General features: G+C 38.2%; 2 protein-coding genes across 2 annotated transcripts; both read right to left on the bottom strand.

Moving 5' to 3' along the window:
* Window positions 1-715: 715 nt before the first annotated feature.
* On the bottom strand, window positions 716-6,281 carry LOC148931790 (protein VACUOLELESS GAMETOPHYTES-like). The gene is made up of 3 exons (XM_089064895.1): window positions 6,134-6,281; window positions 3,746-5,280; window positions 716-1,311 (listed from the first exon to the last, which is right to left on the bottom strand). The coding sequence occupies exons 2-3, from the start codon at window positions 3,978-3,980 to the stop codon at window positions 716-718; spliced, it is 831 nt and encodes a 276-aa protein (XP_088921021.1). The 5' UTR covers window positions 3,981-5,280; window positions 6,134-6,281.
* Window positions 6,282-9,546: 3,265 nt separating this feature from the next.
* Window positions 9,547-13,421, bottom strand: LOC125202120 (uncharacterized). The gene is made up of 4 exons (XM_048100460.2): window positions 13,262-13,421; window positions 12,199-12,845; window positions 11,556-11,936; window positions 9,547-10,450 (listed from the first exon to the last, which is right to left on the bottom strand). Exons 1-4 carry the CDS (start codon window positions 13,408-13,410, stop codon window positions 9,708-9,710), a joined length of 1,920 nt encoding a protein of 639 aa, XP_047956417.1. The 5' UTR covers window positions 13,411-13,421; the 3' UTR covers window positions 9,547-9,707.
* Between the last annotated feature and the right edge of the window lie 5,267 nt (window positions 13,422-18,688).

The raw sequence follows: 18,688 nt of genomic DNA, 5'->3' as shown, positions 1-18,688 counted from the left end.
GGCGCTTCGGTGCATATAAAGACTAAATCCAGCTCATTTTTTGGGATTCATTATTCAGCCATTCAACATTCCAAGTAGAAGTCGATCTTCTTCTACATTCAATACAACATACAAATCTTCTCTCTTCTCTACAACTTCATGATCGAGGGTTTCTAAGGAGTGATGCAGAGATGGTGTTGAGTTAGTGAGTGTGTGTTGTAACTCGTTTCTGAGAGTGTATTCGAGTGTGTGTGTTGTACACGATTAATCAATAAAGCTATTCCCTTCCCGTGGACGTAGGCCTACAAGGCTGAACCATGTAATTCTCCTGTGTTCTTTCTTAGTTTCTAGGTGTTTCGATTGTTCTTGAGAGTTCTTCACCGAAGCAATTCTAGTTCAGATTGAATCTTGTTCACTGATTCACAGTATTATATACGAAATTAATAGGAAGGGGATGTCTATAAATATGAGAAAGTTGTAACATTTTGTTTAAGTAGACAAGTTGAGATCTTGAGAAGTTTGAGAAATAAAAGTGTGTCTTACTTTTCCCACATCACCAACATCTCCTAAATTATTTCCTACATATTCCACCCATATTCCCCTCAAATATTTCCTCCAAACTAAATTACTCCTCCAACATATATCTTATATATTCCAACATGTTTCTTGGCGCAGCTTTGGTGCAACCCGAAGAAACAATTGGAGCACTCATAAGCCAAACCATCATCACCTAACTTCAATTTTCCCCCACAAGCTCCACACTGCCGCCCGGCGCAAATACCCTCCTCCAGTCGAACAAGCGAACAGGACATCTGTGCACATCCACACGAGCATCCTTACCCAACTTTATCCTGGAAAGCCGGTCGACCGAGGGAATGCAATCATAGTGGAACCACTGATCACACTCGCCGCAGCTGTAGTGCCACCGCCGCGGCCCTTCTCCCTCCAAATTCTCCTCACAGACCTCACAGAAGAACTCATCCTGACTGCTGCTGCAGCCGCCCTTTGCCTCTCTGGGGGCGGCTATGGTCAGCAGGATAAGGTGCGGGTCGAATATATGATGAACGGTGCGTGGCAGCAGGGCACATCTGACGTGGAGGTTGAAATTGGTGCAGCTGCTGCAGCTGTAGCATATTCCGGTCAGGGTAGAGCTGCAGCAGCTGCACTTTTCATAAATGCGGAATTCGGTGGTGGGAGACATGAAGAGGAAGTGGTTGCTCTTGTGAGGTGCGTGTGTTATTGCAGGAGTGATGAAGGCGCAGACAACATCCATGTTGAAGTCGTCGCAGAATATGCAAGAGTAGGAAAATCCATTGCACCAAAGATGACAACCTTAAGAGATACATGGACTATAGATTAGGATATTAGTAGAATTTATAACAAATGGACTAGATTAGCTTTCGACCGCCCATACATTTACCTTTTTTCCAGTTTTGGTAATTAAACTCATACTCAATTAATTCATTATACCAGTATAAAATTAATATGCAAAAATAGATTCATATTCCACTAATATTTTCACTCGTTTCTTTTATAAAGTTAAATAAAATTTTAAAACTCATATCGAGTCAAAATGTGACTCTAAATAGCGGGCAAGTGGAGTAGATTATAAAACAAATGGACTAGATTAGAATATTAGAATTTAAGACAAATGGACTAGATTAATTAGAATATTAATAGAATTTAGGACAACTGGACTATATTAGATATTACTCCATTCGTCCATCATTAACGTTCAATTTTGTCATTTACATCCATCCACCAGTAAATGTCACATTTGTCTTTTTACTACTTTTGGTAATGGGCTCACAATACACACTTTATCCAGTTCACATTTTATTTTAAAACTAATATAATCCACTAGCCTTTGCTTTTTAACTTTCTTTTACATTTTTTGGAATTCATGCCCGATGAAAGTCAACCAATTATTGTTGGACAGAGTGAGTAGAATTTAGGACAAAAGTTTAGAAAAATTGTGAATTTTGGGTAAATTCGGGTTCATCCCCTACCTTTAAAACCAACAGTAAAGATCACAAACTTTAACATTTTTCTCAATATCCCTATATGCTCTAATTTGTGTTATACTCCCTCTCTCTCATATAAATCAAGATATTCTCTTATATTTTTGGTAATTTCTTTCTTTCTAATAAGGTGGGTGATAAGTCGTATTCTAAGCCTTGATTACTGGTCAGTATGTCATGAAATGCATGTATTATCTGCAAAACAGTTGCTCAAGTGTGCAGAATTAAGGGATCCAAGCCAGTTGGAGACGATTCAGGCGACGCAAGTGAAAAGAAGTGCTAGAAGGGTGCAATACTGACCAGGATGCATGCCAGAGAAAAGGCTCGAGATGGAGAAGAAGGATAGCTGGGATGATCATTAACAAGGGCAGAAAAGTCAAATCGACAAGGAAGTCTACCCTAAAAGCAAGGGCAAGCCTCCCTATAAAAGAAGCCACTTGGAGAGAGAAAAGAGACTTGGTCGTTCACTCTTCACACTTAGTAGAATTCTCTCTAGAAGATCAATCCTTCAGCATTATCCAGTCTCTCGTTCCTCGCCACAGCTATGGTCACTTGACGTCCAAGAGTCTGCCGGAGAAGTCATCAATCTACTGTTCCAGCCAGTTTGTCGTAGTAGTATAGCAGTATCACCGCCCGGAGTGGCAAAACAATCGTTATTTGCTTTCTAGTTTAATTTTTACCTGTTTTCTTCGTTGGATCTGTTGCAAACATTTATTTTTGTTGCCTTTTGAAGTACTTGATGAAGATCCAAACGTTTGTTATGAAATTTCTATTCCGAATGTCTCTTTGGTTTGAGTTTGCTTCATTTTGCCTAGAAAAGCTAGATCTAGTTATCGCCTTTAATTTCTAAGTGCGTGCATGTATTTTCTTTCGAGTAGGCTAGATCTGTAGTTTTTGATCGAAATTTGTAGTTATGTCTCAGTTTGAGTTTCCGTGCATAAGGTTTCCTGTTCTGCACTGTGATCACCACCTTGCATGTTAGTCAGTAGAGGTAGTCCGCAATTTCAGCTGTTCATCTTAAGTTAAGCATTTTAATCAATGGATCTTGAGTTTGAAATTATGAATCTGAGTTTAGTCATGGAGTTTGTGTTCATATGATTTCTGTCAATACTTGGTGAAGAAGAAAGCATCAAAATCAACTTTACATTGGACCACTTTTGCTTTTTAGTTACTTTTGCTTTTGTCTCCTAGTTTTCAGTTGTACCTTCCAGACCTGTCAGAAAGCCAACCAGCCACCAAATATACCATGTTGTCTAAATTTCCTTTTTTAGTAACTGTCTACTTTTCACATGTCTCTGAGATACCTTGTCCCCTATTTTCACGAACATAACCACGTGCCTGTTATTTTCCCGCCTACTAGCCAGTAGAGTACCATCTTTATTTCTCGTCTAGGTAGAATCCCAACCCCAAAAGCGTGGTAGCTAACCAAAAACACCCAGGAATATCACCACAGCTATCCGAACGTGTCCATCCTTGTGGGATTCGACCCTTACCTCCATTATATTAAGCAGTAGAAGTGGATTGAGGAAATTTGTTTGATACCAGGTTCCGGTTGTCGCACCAACGACTCAGCTAGGTCGGAATCTCATTCTGATCAGTTGGATACACCCTTGCATTTACACACCCAACCGAAAACCTGCACTTTCAGTGGGTCACATTCTCCACTAACAATACTATAAATACTTTTTCTTTCTATCTCCCTCTTATTTTACCAATTGTGCATTAGTTCTTGTGGCATTACATACCTTTGCATGAGAATCCTGCAGAGATACCATCCGAGTTAGGTGCTTTCGGGCAGAGCACGAGATAGTGTTCTCTGAGATCGTGAGCACGGTGCTCGATTCGGGTTGGAAGATGAGCGCAACAGCCATGGAGATAGAAATCCGGACATTCAGAGCAGCTGTAAAACGGGGGGAGAAACATATTGGGTGCATGCATTGCATACGCGGTGCCAAGATCGATTGCCATCATCGTTTTCATGGAATATCAATGGATGTTTGTGGACTTCAGAGAAACCATCACTGCTGCTGTCAATTGCAGTAATATCATGTCTTATATAGGGAATGAGACTCGTCCGTTCGTCTTCCATTGGCAAACGACCAAGGTCGGAAGCTTTTGCGTCTCGCATAAGCACTGCATTTCATTTTCAAACAAAATCGTACGACAATATATAATACTCCCTTCGTCTATAAAAAATAGTTATAATGTCCAAAAGTGTCAGATTTTGCTTTTTATCGAATGTAAGCGACTAGACGAAGAATTTAAGATATCCGCAGTCACGGGCTCTTTGAACAATTGAGCATGCATGACATAAGAATGACTGAACTCGTAGAAAAACACTCAAAAACCCTAGTTTATTTTAAATTTGGTAAACCCTAGAAACTCAAAAGAAAATAAAATGAAAAATAAGAAATTAAAAATAAATTTGGAAAAACAATAAAAAAAAAACTATTTAAGCTTTTATACTATTTCGGATGGCCAAATTCTATCATATATCATTCCATATAAATTCTTTGATTACTCATTTTCAATTTTAGAATCACACTTATGTAATATCTACATTATTCTCTATATATTCACTTAACATACAAAACAATATCGCATAAATTACGGAATAAAAGTAGATGTATACATACCTGGCTTGAAAGTTTGAGGGCTCCGGCGGGCGCAACTGATGTGAACAAGATAATCAGTACATTTGAGACAAACAAATGCCCCAAAACTCCCAGTATGTACTTTAAAACAGATTAAACATCGGGAAGAATATGAAGTAGGGAAATTATAGATGAGAAAAAGAGAATGTTGGTGTTGTTTATAATTTAGGGCATTGAGTAAAAAAGCACAATCTGGATGAATCCAGTAACCGCAGAGGTTACAAAAATAGGAAATAGTCAGCCTCTCCGGCTTCAGATCATGCTTCGTGTTGCATGCGCCGCAAGTTAGAGAAGATGACTCCCTTTGCCTAATGACCGTCAAGGCATGGTTGTGGCTTTTGTGCTTGATCTTGAGGTTTAAAACACAAAATAAGTCGAGTCGAAAGTCACAACTAGGGTTAGGGCAATGGTAGAACGAGGTCCCACAGGTTTCGTTGCAGTAGCGGCATGTATAGGAAGTGTCATCTGGCTGCGGATCTTGAACCAGCTGGTTGATCAGGACTAGGGGTTTGTGCGGGTGAAGCTCGTGGACATATTTAGGCGACAGACTGACGCATTGTTCGTTCAGGAAAAGCTTGTCGCTGCCTAGAGAGAATGAAATGGATGGAGTCGAGAAGATGGGCTGCCTGCAGTAATGAAAACATATTTTCGTTTACTTGACTCAATACGACAAGTTAAGATATTACGTAGATTTTATAATTATTTTTTAGTTTACAAGAATATTTATCTTGATAAAACTAGGAAATAAAAAAAAAAAAAAAAAAAAAAAAAAAAAAAACTCTAAAAGAAGATTAAGAAACCAAACATACTCTAAAAGACGATGTTCTCTGTCCTACGGTTATCTGACCTAAAAAAATGTGTGCTCTTATCATGTTTAATGCTTTAAAGAAAATAAGGAAGCCAATTCACTTTCCGAATTTCAATTCTATTTTACAACACATGCACAAAAGCACGAGCATATGTATTGTTAGTACATAATTAGCATTCGCCTACAAGATAAGACATGTAATGACTTCTTTAAATTCTGTTTTACTTTTCGCATTTTAATAATTTATTTCAAAAAATATGTACAAAACCAAGAAAATATGCATGTTTTCTCAGCATAAACATTTTGAAGAATTTTTGGAGTTTCAGTATTTACTTTCCGCATTTCAATTCTATTTTACAATACCGTAACTGCAAGCGCAGCACAAAGAAGAGGTTTCGCTGTCCGGATCCACAACTCTTTCAACCTCGAGTTCTGTTGGAAATTTATATGGAGATAAATGAAACAAGAACAACAAAGTGAATACTTTGTGTAGAAAACTCTTGTTGAATACTTGAATGAATAATGAGTACAAGGATCATCCTATTTATACTAGTATAGGAATGCACTAGTTGGATGAACCTACACAAATACATGTATCAAAATTTAAGTAATACATAGAATTAATATTAGAAGTTGGACCATTGGTTCATGAATCTAGGAAATGCATTAACCTTCAATAAGTTCGCTGCCGGAATACCAATCTCTTTCGAGCATCCCAAAATTAGGAGCTTCTTCTTCTAGAGCAGAGTGTGTTCGCACTCTGTAATACAAGTTCCGCGGACCCATTTTAGCGTGTGGGAGTTGGTCTGAATGAGGATAAGGACCAAGATGTTAAATTTATATTGCTATGAAAATAAATGCTTTTTTTGGATTTCCAAATAACAATGGATTAAAATAAACAATGAATTCCTAACCTAATTACAAAGGAAAATCGGATTCTGTCGGGTGATGATTCTTATGTCAATTTTGTTTTGCTCATCTGTTTCTTTACCATTATTCCACGTTTCGTATATTAAGTACTTTCACCATATGATATTGTCATATTGATATAACTTTATCACATCGTCTGTCAAATAATGTCTCATTTGGTCATTTCAACAAGTCCCTGATTTAAGGTCTCATTTATTTTCTTCATCTCATATTAGTTGAGTCGTTTGTTTTGCCATGGAATTAAAAATATTATACTTTCTAGGTTATATATGTAGATAAAATAAAGTAAGACAGAATAAAGTAAAATTACTTCATCTGTCCCAAGTTGGTTGGGTCGTATTCCATTTCGGCAATCCCATTGTAGCTGGCCTGAAATTCTGGTTTTTCTTGGTCTTGATTATATTCACATTCTTCGTCTCTCAGTCGCGTCTCTCCTCCCACCTCTGGAGAGACGGGCATTGACCGACAACGGTCGAGAGTCGATCCAGGAGAGCTTGAGGAGGAAATAAATGGAGAAAAACTGTAACCACTTCGATCGGGTCGGCCATAGTGGACCCGGCCGGAGACATCACTAATATATTATAGCCTATTGTGCTAAGAGTGGCTGTAAAGATGGAATATTAGATACAATGAAAGTGTTTTGAGAGGCATTTTTTTCCTTTTTTAATAAAAAGGTTCAATGATAATTTCCCTTTATCCTTGACGTGCCGATTCGAAACTCAATATATTAATTGGAGGAAAATGTCACATGCTTTTTTCTATAGTTTGTTATCTTAGTTTAGACTAACCAAAAAAGGAAATTGAGTCATCATACACAGATGGACTATAAAATAGAATGTTACTTGCAATTTATTATTCATTTATTTCTTTCTCATTCATCGATAATATTATTTTTCACGGACAGATAGAATATTATTTTATTCACACAAATGTAATATATTCATTACTTGATTACAGAGCTACTGGCTCGATGTCATGTTTATTCTGACTCGTCATGAATCTTCAATAAATGTTTCTTGGCGCAGTTTTGGTGCAACCCGAAGAAACAGTTGGAGCACTCATAAGCCAAACCATCATCACCCAACTTCAACTTATCCCCACAAGCTCCACACCGCCGCCCAGCGCAAACGCTATCCTCCAGTCGAACAAGCGCGATGGGACATCCGTGCACATCCACACGAGCTTCCACACCCACCTTCATCCTAGAAAGCTGATCGATCGAGGTAATGCAATTGTAGTGGAACCACTGATCACACTTGCTGCAGCTGTAGTGCCACCGCAGCGGCCCCTCTCCCTCCAAACTCTCCTCACAGAAGAACTCATCCCGACTGCTACTGCAGCCGCCCTCTGCCTCTCTGGGGGTGGCTGTGGTCAGTAGGAGAGGGTGCGGGTCGAACATGTGGTGAACGGTGCGTGGCAGGAGAGCGCATCTGACGTGGAGGTTGAAATCATGGCAGCTGCTGCAGCTGTAGCAGATTCCGGTCAGGGTAGAGCTGCAGCAGCTGCACTTTTCATCGCTGCCGAATTCGGTGGTGGGAGACATGAAGAGTAAGTGATTGCTCTTGTGAGGTGCGTGTGTTATTGCAGGAGTGATGAGGGCGCAGACAACATCCATGTTGAAGTCATCGCAGATTGTGCAAGAGTATGCAAATCCATTGCACCAAAGATGACAACCTTGAAAGATATAACCATGAACATTAGTCAAATTCTGAAACATTATAAAATCGGCAGTAAAAATTGTGAACTTTAACATTTTTCTCAATTTTCCAATATAATCTAATTTGGGTGAATGAAAATTTCTATAAGGACGAGACAGACAATCCATGAATTTATCATTTTTGTAAACACATTAACAAATATAATAACTAAACGACGTCATGAATTTAAAAATCATATACTTTGAATCAACAATATATTGCGAATAAAATAAATTGAATATTTCATCATGGAAAATCGAGAAAAAATGTTAAAATTTACTCCCTCGTTCAATTAGTGTTGGATCATATTCCATTTATTTCATGATGTGCCAGATTCTGGTCTGTCCATTGACATTTGAAATCAGAATAAGAAATCAAGAAGTTTCATTTTTTTCAATTGTCTCATCCGTATACTATATGTCGTCTTTTAAAAACGACGTGTTTCTTTTCTTATTTTTGAAATATTGCCATTTTTACTATCACCAAAAGACGTCAATTTGTGTATAGATGAGACAATTAATTGAGAAAAATTGAAACTTAGTGATTTAATTTTTCACTTTCGAAATATCTGTCTTTAAATGAGTTTTCTAAATATCATCTTTAAATGCTAAAGCCTCATTTTTGTTACAAATCTAAATCATACTTCTCTCTCTATTATTTTTGCCGTGTATCATTAGATGATAACACGAATTAATAACATTGCATGAAGGAGTTTAATTTCTACACTCCATAATTTGAGATTGCATGCAGTAGAAATTTCAAACTCATCGTCTAAGGCTGAAAAATGATTTTTACACAATATCTGGGGGGTATTATCATATTTTCCAGAAGATACTAGATTCTTTTGTGAAGGAATTTAGAGGTTGCTGGGGGTGTCTTTGCAAAAGAATGGGGTGGCATTTTATATATATCAAAAGTGGAAGGGTCTGGGGATAGATCGTAGACTTGGACGAGGTCAGCTCTGACTCCGAACGTTGTTGCGAGGCTCCGCCATAACGCCTTGGCAGATTGGTGTTGAGCAAATTGCAAGACGAGTTTTGGCTCCATGTTTTGGATGAGCCAACAGCGAAGTCGGAAGCTTGCCATTTGTTGAATTCTGATCGGTGGTTTTTGGGGGATTCAGATCTCCTTCGATGTATTCGAGTTTCTCTCGATTGCCGATGACTACTCGCATGAGCCGGGACCATACAGAGAAGTTTTTTTCCATCTAACTTGAATCCTAAAGATACAGATTCAGTTTGTTTGGACATTTTGTGTTTGGTTTGGTTGATACTCACTTGGTTTTGGCTGTTTTTCAGGCTTTGGAATGGGTGGTGGTAAGGCTGATTTTTGCCTTGAGGGGTTGAGGGGTATTGAACGATGATGAGCACTTCTCTGAGTTCTCAAAGAAAATAGGATCGAAATCTTGCTCTTGATACCATATTGAGATTGATAGTTTTGTATATTTGATTCATTGAAGAAGATAACCAACATCCATGAATTTATACAAGTGTTGGTGACTGTTGGGATACAACAATAAATACAATCTTGGAACTAGTCTACTCTTGAAACTAGATATTATAAATGTTCACTTCTTGTAATTTTTGACGTATATTTTTTGGAACTCATACAAACGTTCTTATATACATTTTTCAGAAAAATTGGAGTATTTCTTTCTGTCGTGTTCTCCACTCTCTAGTCCCAACCTCTTCAACAAATGTTTCTTGGCGCAGTTTTGATGCAACCCAAAGAAACAGTTGGAGCACTCGTAAACCAAACCATCAACACCCAACTTCAATTTCACCCCACAAGCTCCACACCGCCGCCCGGCGCAAACGCCATCCTCCAGTCGAACAAGCGCGACGGGACATCCGTGCACATCCACACGAGCTTCCACACCCACCTTCATCTTAGAAAGCCGATCGACTGAGGGAATGCAATCATAGTGGAACCACTGATCACACTCCCCGCAGCTGTAGTGCCACCGCCGTGGCCCTTTCTCCAAATTCTCCTCACAGACCTCACAGAAGAACTCATCCCTACTGCTGCAGCCGCCCTTTGCCTCTCTGGGGGCGGCTGTTGTCAGCAAGAGAGGGTGCGGGTCGAATATATGGTGAACAGTGCGTGGCAGCAGGGCGCATCTGATGTGGAGGTTGAAATCAGTGCAGCTGCTGCAGCTGTAGCAGATTCCGGTCAGGGTAGAGCTGCAGCAGCTGCACTTTTTGTAAGTGCGGAATTTGGTGGTGGGAGACATGAAGAGGAAGTGGTTGCTCTTGTGAGGTGCGTGGGTTATTGCAGGAGTGATCAGGGCGCAGACAACATCCAAGGTGAAGTTGCATTCGTCGCAGGAGTATGCAAATCCATTGCACCAAAGATGACAACCTTGAAATATATGTAAAACTAGATTAGGATAATTTAGGACAAATGTTCAGAAAAATTGTGAATTTTGGTAATATCTCGTTCATCCTCCCTACCTTTAGTAAAACTCTTAAACTTTAACAATGTTCTCAATTATATGGTCTAATTTGGGTGAAATTATATTTAAAAATTCTACAAGGATCATATCGCACGTGAACTTTATTACTCCCTCCGTCTCCCATTAAATGTCTCATTTTTCCTTTTTCGTCCATCGGCCAATAAATCTCTCATTCACTTTTACCATATTTGGTAAGTGGACATTACATTCCACTAACTCATTACACTCACATTTTATTATAAAACTAATTCTCCCCCTGTCCCATTAGAAATGAAACGTTTTCCTTTTTGGTCTGTCCCATTAAAAATGAAACGTTTCTAAAAATGGGAACAATACTCTCTCTACTTTTTCTTCTCTCTTACTTTACTCTCTCTTCAATAACTCACAAAACAACACTACATAAAATCTCGTGCCGAAAAGCAAATGTTGCATATTTAATGGGACGGAGGGAGTATATAAAAGTAGGTCTCACATTCCACCAACTTTTCTATCCACTTTACTACATAAAGTCAAACAAGTTCTTAAAACCCGTACCGATCAAATATGGGACATTTAATTGCGGACGTAGGGAGTATTTTTCTCAACCTATTGAACAAATACTAATAATTCAGCCAATTTGAAATAACTGCAGTCCAAATCTATAATATTATAAATAGAAAAGGGAAATATTTTATTATGGGAAAATTGAAAAAAAAATGTTAAAAGTCGAGATTATGACTAATTTTTTAAAATTACGAAATAAGCCAGAATTTGACAAATTAATTTAATAAATTAAGATTAGATTTTATTTAACTAATGTAATCAAAAGAATTTAAGTCAATGGGGAATTTAGAAAATACTAAGAATTTAGAACACGTTTGTTCGATTAAAGATTTTTATAGTTTTCTCTTATTGAACCGTATATCACAAATTATTCCTACATGTGGTGTGGCGTAGGGCGTACGTACCATTTTTATTGTAAAAAGGGCAAACGTATTAATTAGTAGATGATGACATGAATTTATAACAAACCTTTGCATGAGAAGCCCGCAGAGATTCTATCCGAGTTGCAGGGTGCTTTGTGGTAGAGGTATAGATAGGATTCGTGAGCATGGTGCTTGATTCTGGTTGGAAGACGAGAGCAGCAGCCATGGAGATAGAAATCTGGACAATCAGAGCAGCTGTAAAACGGGGGAGAAATATATTGGGTGCATGCATTGCATACGCGGCGCCAAGATTGGTTGCCATCATCGTTTTTGTGGAATATCAATGGATGTTTGTGGACTTCAAAGTGACCATCACTGCTGCTCTCAATTTCAGCAATATCATGTCTTATATAGGGAATGAGACTCGTCCATTCGTCTTGCATCGGTGAACGCCCAAGGTCGGAAGCTTTTGTGTCGCGCATAAGCACTGCATTTTATTTTATTTTAAAAAAAAAACTAAGAAATTAAAACTAAATTTGGAAACCCAATACAAAGACACTTTCAGCCTTTTAACGATTTCAGATGGCCAAATTCAACATATTCTATTTCACAAGCCCAATGAGAATTTCAAAGCACGCACTCAAGGTGACTAATTTTGGAAAATGGAAACACTATTATCCATATATTCACTTGACGCACAAAATAATAGTATCGCATAAATTGCGAGATAAAACTAGAGCTATACATACCTGGCTTGCAAATTTGAGGATACCAGCGGGCGCACCAGATGTGAACAAGATAATTAGGAGTACATTTGAGACAAACAAATGCCCCAAAACCCCCCCTATGTAATTTAGAACAGATGCAACATAAGGCAACATAAGAAGTAGGGAAATTATAGATGAGAAAAAGAGAATGATGGTGATTTTTATAATTTAGGGCATTGAGTAACAAAGCACAATCCGGGTGAATCCAGTAACCGCAGAGGTTACACAAATAGGAAATAGTGAGCCTCTCCGGCTTCGGAGCGTGCTTTGTGTTGCATGCGCCGCAAGTTAGAGAAGACAACTCCCTTTGCCTAATGACCGTCAAGGCATGGTTGTGGCTTTTGTGCTTAATCTTGAGCTGCAAAACACACGAAAGGTCGAGTCGAAAATCACAACTAGGGTTAGGGTAATGGTAGAACGAAGTCCCGCAGGCTTCTTTGCAGTTGTGGCATGTATAGGAAGTGGCATCTGGCTGCGGATGGGGAAGCAGCTGGTTGATCAGGACTAGGGGTTGGTGCGGGTGAAGCTCGTGAAGATGTTTACGCGGCAGACTGGCGCATTGTTCGTGCAGGAAAAGCTTGGTGTTGCCTTTGGAGAAGGAAATGGATGGAGTCGAGAAGATGGGCTGCCTGCGGTAAAGAAAACATAGTTTGGTTTACTTGACTTGATACGACAAGTTAAGATATTACTTAGATTTTGAAACCAAACAGACTCTACTCTAGGTTTCTCTGTCCTAAAGATATGTGTTTTTATCATGTTTTGTTTTATTCGTTTTTCCTACCAAACTACCTCTTAGTTAATGCATTAAAGAAAATAAGGAAGCCAATAATTTCAGTATTTACTTTCCGAATTTCAATTCTATTTTACAACACATGTATGAAAGCATGAGCATATGTATTGTTAGTACAGAATTAGCATTTGCCTGCAATTTCACAAAATACAAAACCAAGAAAATATGCATGTTTTCTCAGCATAAATATTTTGAAGAGTTTTTTAGTTTCAGTATTTACTTTCCGCATTTCTATTCTATTTTACAATACTGTACCTGCAAGCGCAGCACAAAGAAGAGGTTTCGCTATCGGGATCCACAACTCTTTCAACCTGTTCAGGATACCAATCTCTTTCAAGCTTCCTAACATAACGAGTTTCTTCTTGTTGTTCTTCTTTACCTAAGAGTCTTGGCTCTCTGACCATTTTAGCTTGTGGGGAGTTGGTCTGAATGAGGATAAAGACCAAGTGTTAAATTTATATTGCTATGAAAAGAAATGCTTTTTTTTTGGATTTCCAAATAAATCAACAATATTCCTAACCTTATTACAAAGGAAAATCGGATTCTTGTCTAGTGGTGATTCTTATGTCAATTTTATTTTGCTCATCTTGTTTCTTTACAATTATTCCACGTTTCGTATATTAATTAAGTAGTTTCACTTTTACAATAATATGATATTGATATAACTTTATCACCTCGCCCGTGAAATAATGTCTCATTTTGTCATTTTGGTACATCCGTGATTTAAAGTCTTATTTATTTTCCTTTCGTCTAACTTTAGCTGAGTCGTTTGTTTTGGCATGGAATTAAAAATATTATATTTTCTAGGTTATATATACGTAGATAAAACAAAGTGAGACAGAATATATAAAGTAAGAAATTACTTCATCCTTCCCAAGCTGGTTGGGTCGTATTCCATTTCGGTCATCCCATTGTAGCTGGCCTGAAATTCTGGTTTTGCTTGATCTTGATCACAATCAAATTCTCCGCCTCTCAGTCGCGTCTCTCCTCCCACCTCCGGAGAGACAGGCATTGACCGACAACGGTCGAGAGGCGATCAAGGAGACCTTGAGGAGGAAAGAAATGGGGGGAAAATGTAACAACTTCGACCGGGTCAGCCATACTAGACCCAACCACAAACATCACTAATACTCCTTCCGTCCACGAAAAATAGACAAGATTGAGAATGACACGGGTTTAATGTATAATTAGTAAAGTAAGAGAGAGATAGGAAAAGTAAGAGAGGGGGAGTGAAAAGGTAATGAAATGAGTGTTGGTGGATTGTGGGGTCTACATTTAGAATGATGTGTAGGGTTAGTATTGGTCGAAAACTTTCTTTTTTGAACTTAGTCTATTTTTGTTTGATGGATCAAAATGGCAAAACTTGTCTATTTTTCGTAGACGGAGAAGTATATTATTTCCTATTGTGCTAAGAGTATGAACTTTGCGTTTTGTTGCTCTTTCCGGTCTTAAGCGAGAAAAAACAGCCATTTTTTGGGATGGGAATTGTATGAATGGGGATATAAAATTTAAATTGCGGTTTTTTGGATTTCGTTTAAAAACAACACTGAATCTTCCTAAAATAACTATAAAGAAAAATCCGATTCTCCCGGTTGATGATTCTTTGGATTGGGCTCATCATGTTTCTTTATAGTTTCTACGTTTAGTATATTGAATCCTTTCACCATGTGATATTGACATAGAATTATTTATTACAGGGAAAGGAACAAGAATCAAAAGATGCAGAATATGTGTCTATTGACATGAATTATTTATTGCAGGTAAAGGAACAAGAATCTTTGGTAAGGATCACTTACGGCAAATCTTAATTCATCTCCTAATACATACACACACATGAGTGATGGACCCCACCATCATTTATTATGCATGTATGTGTGTATGTATTAGGAGATAGATTAGAGTTTGCCGTAGGTGATCCTCTCCGTTATCCCATCTTTGAACATCAAATTGAGCCCTAAAAAATGCAAAGGACCAATCTAGCTGCCATCTTCTCCACAACTCTCTCTAAATCTCCAACCGACCCGGCGAGGGGCAGCAAGCTGCATTCCGAGAGTAACGTCCCGTCCTCCTAGGGTATAATAAATTCGGCGGTCGTTAACTGGGCAACTTAAATGCAACAAGAACAAGGCTAGGGTTTCATTAAAAGGGATTTGACCTAGGTATTTAACAACTAAGGAGGAAATAAAACCAGGTTTAATCAAGAATAATCAATAAAAAGTAGCTAACATAAATGACGATCAATGTCAAGAGTTTAACAAGAAAATCAAAGGAGAAAGATATCGTAACTACGATCCAAAAACAAACGGTTGACGTAAGCTCAACAAAATCCACGACATGTCTCAATCGTCTAAGCGAAGGGAAAAAAAATAAGTTCAAAATGACTAAGTGATAATAATGAGTTTCGAAATTTAGCGGAAGCATCCAAGAGAAAGTAAAGCCATGTATGAAGACACGACTACACTCGAGGTTCAAAATATCCATCTTATTAATTAAGTTTGCTCAACACCCGCCAACGCTCGTCGCCATTCAACCTGCACATAAGGAAAACACATGCAGGGCTGAGTATTTTGAAATACCCAGTGAACTCGTTGCCAAAATATTTTATTTAATAAGTTATGCCACCCTTACCATAGTAAACTCGAGTTTTAAGCATTTAAAAAGAATATCACGAGTATCACAAAAATAATTTCTTAGACTGGCCAGTCAAACATCTCCCCGCTTTTCTCATCAATAATCACAATCACAATCACAATCTTTCCATAGTGCGACGAAAGTGTGGCCACACTTTTCGCCCACGAGACCGGCCGACTAGCAAGGACGGCTCCCGATCCCACCGTGTACACGGCCTGGTAGGGTTTGCGGCCCATACTCAGACCCGAATTCGTTTATATATATCCATTGCCACTATAGCCTAATGGAGCGTACTCACAAACTAGGCATCAGGCACACAGTATCATCAAAACAATCACATGCATGGCATAATGTTTCAAACCACCCTTATAACACCAGTCAATATTTTTTTTCAAGAAATAAGAGAGTTTAAGAATAAAGCCCACCTCGACTGCTTAGATTTCAAGTATGTTCTTTCCCTTTGTTATCCTGCTTCGCAACCGAGGTTTCACCTTTTTACCACACATGTACATACCAAGTATTAGTCCCAACATAAATTCCTAAATCATGCATGTCTCGCGTTCTCCCTTTTCCCATCGATTTATCTTAATCTTACCAATCAAAATCAAGTCATATTCATCACATAGATTCATTCACATCTTAACTCTAGATCTACCATCAACATATGTCGCCAAGAGTATTTTGCCAACATACACACACCACACACACGACGCACACACATGCACACACACACGACGCACACACATGCACACATATATTCCACATCCCCTTTATCCCACTTTCACTCGATCAAGATGCATGAGGATTCAAGAATACCGATTAATCGGTTAGATGAAGAAGAATTAATATAAGAATACCTTTTTGGAGAAAAACGAACTGTAGAAACAAAGTAGAGACTTGGTTCTTCAAAAATCTTGAGGCTCAAACTCAAATTCTTCTCAGAGGATGAAGGATTATTGGAGAAAAGTAGAAGAAAATTAAGAGAGAAGAAGAAGAGAGAGGGGGTGAAAATTTGGAGGGTTGGGGTTAGGTTTTGCTCTTATTTATAGGGTCCAATAAAATCTTTAGGTAATTAAATAGAATATTTGGAAAGATTTTATTCTCCACAATTAATTAAAAACAAATATTGCAGAGTAGAGAAGAAGAAATTAACAAAAATAAGCTCTAGGGCTCAAGCATGAAATTTTCGAAAATGGTGGCTTTTAATTAGCCAAGATTTTGTTTTGTATATTTTACGGAGTAGAATAAAATATCACGGTGCAAAATAAAAATAAAAATCCTCCCATTGGAGAAGGAAAATAGGCGTGTAGTAGGCCTTTTAAATAAGGAATGGATTTTTAATATTAACTAAAATAAGATATGGCAAGATCTCCTTGAGGTATGGTAAGATTTGCTAGAATATTTAATTATAGGTATGGAACGAAATCAATAAGGGATCAATTAAAAATAAAATAATTCTTTCCTTCCCAAATATAGGTGATTTTCGAAAATCACCTAGAACAAGTGGGGGCCGATTTTTCTCATTAAAAATAGGGAATAATTGGGTTTTGGATTTAATTTGGATAAATATCCCAAGAATTAAATTAAATCCGGAAAATTAGGATTTTCTCCAATAAAATGAGTGGTTTTCGAAAATTCCAAGGGAAAAGGTTATGGAAAAAATATCCTAATAATCTCATTCACCCATAAACAATTAAATCATCACATAATTCCACCTTTAATTCAAATATTTGCATGCCACGTCATATAATCAACAAGTTTGACTTTTCAAACTTCCAACGCAACCCTAAACTCGACTTGGTCATAACTTTGTTCCTCAATTAATTCTCGTCTCCTAAGTCATAAATTAGGAAATTAAATTCTTGGCTCTAAATTTAGGGTTCGAAAATGTGGGGTGTTACACCGAGTGTCCAACTTCCCGAGAGCAGACCGACACTTGGGATTGCGATAGGTCAGAGAGGAAGTCGCAGTTGGTTGCGGTGAGGAGGGCGAGCTTCCTGGCGTTGACGACGGATTTGGATGGGGATATCTGTGAGATGAGGTGCCGGAAGAAGAAAATCCGAGCAACCAGTCAGGCGGCAGTGGGGAAAGTGACTACCATTTGGTGGAGATCGAATCGCAGGTGGCGATTTGCAGTATAACCATATGTACCCGTGATTCGAGTTGATACATGAGTCCTGTCACCGGTAGCCTGACAACTTGGCGTTAAAGTCCTGTAATCCTCAATCGGAACCAAGCTGTATACACCGGATTTCATTGTGAGCCGACCCGCTCCTGAACAAGATTTTAAATGAAAATTAGCATAGTGTTATTTATGGCACCAAGCGCTACAACTTAAGAAAAAGGAGTAAATTTGCATTTGAATATTAGTTTGATTTTGTTCGGAAATGGGTTTAATTTCACTCTGTTTCGTAGCTTGCTTTTAATTAATTGTCCCAAGATTTTAATTTCACTCTCATCATTTTGATGTTTACAAATTGGACAATAATGGAATCGGACTGGTGCAGCAATGATGGAGATGCACTAGTGTGTGAGAGGGAAAATCTTAGAGGTGAGATTATCAGTAAAAACTAAAAAGGAAGATGAATGCATTGACTCTAGTTTGTGAAGAAGGTGCCACATAGGATTTTGGGTGTTTTTTAATATTTTAAAGAGTACATACATGTTACAATTTTATTGGTGGGGTAGCAAATGGTATATAATATGGAGGAGGTGATCCGCTCCGGCTTAAACCAAGGAAAGGAACAAGAATCAAAAGATGTAGAATATGTGTGTATTGGCCAAACAGTTATGTTTAAACCAAAGGGAGTTTGAATCATTGTGGCGCTGCCCTAAAAAATATTGTTATTAAGACCTGATTCCATCATAATAGAAAATCCAGAAAAGAGTTTATTAATATGCTCGAATCTTAAGATTAGACAGGAACGGATCCAAGTGGGTCGGGAGGGGTTGACTGACCAACCCATTGACCCATATATTTCCGACTTCACGGCAACGGCTCTGCGCCTCTGCCCTTCTCCTTTTTTGTGTTTCCCTCTTCGGGAGTATTTA

Source organism: Salvia hispanica, chromosome 2 (assembly GCF_029641045.1).
Source record: "Salvia hispanica isolate PSC_SH4W2 chromosome 2, Shi_PSC_v1, whole genome shotgun sequence".
NCBI lineage: Eukaryota > Viridiplantae > Streptophyta > Magnoliopsida > Lamiales > Lamiaceae > Salvia > Salvia hispanica.
Note: the sequence above shows the minus strand (reverse complement) of the source record. Positions and strands in the feature narration are given on the sequence as shown.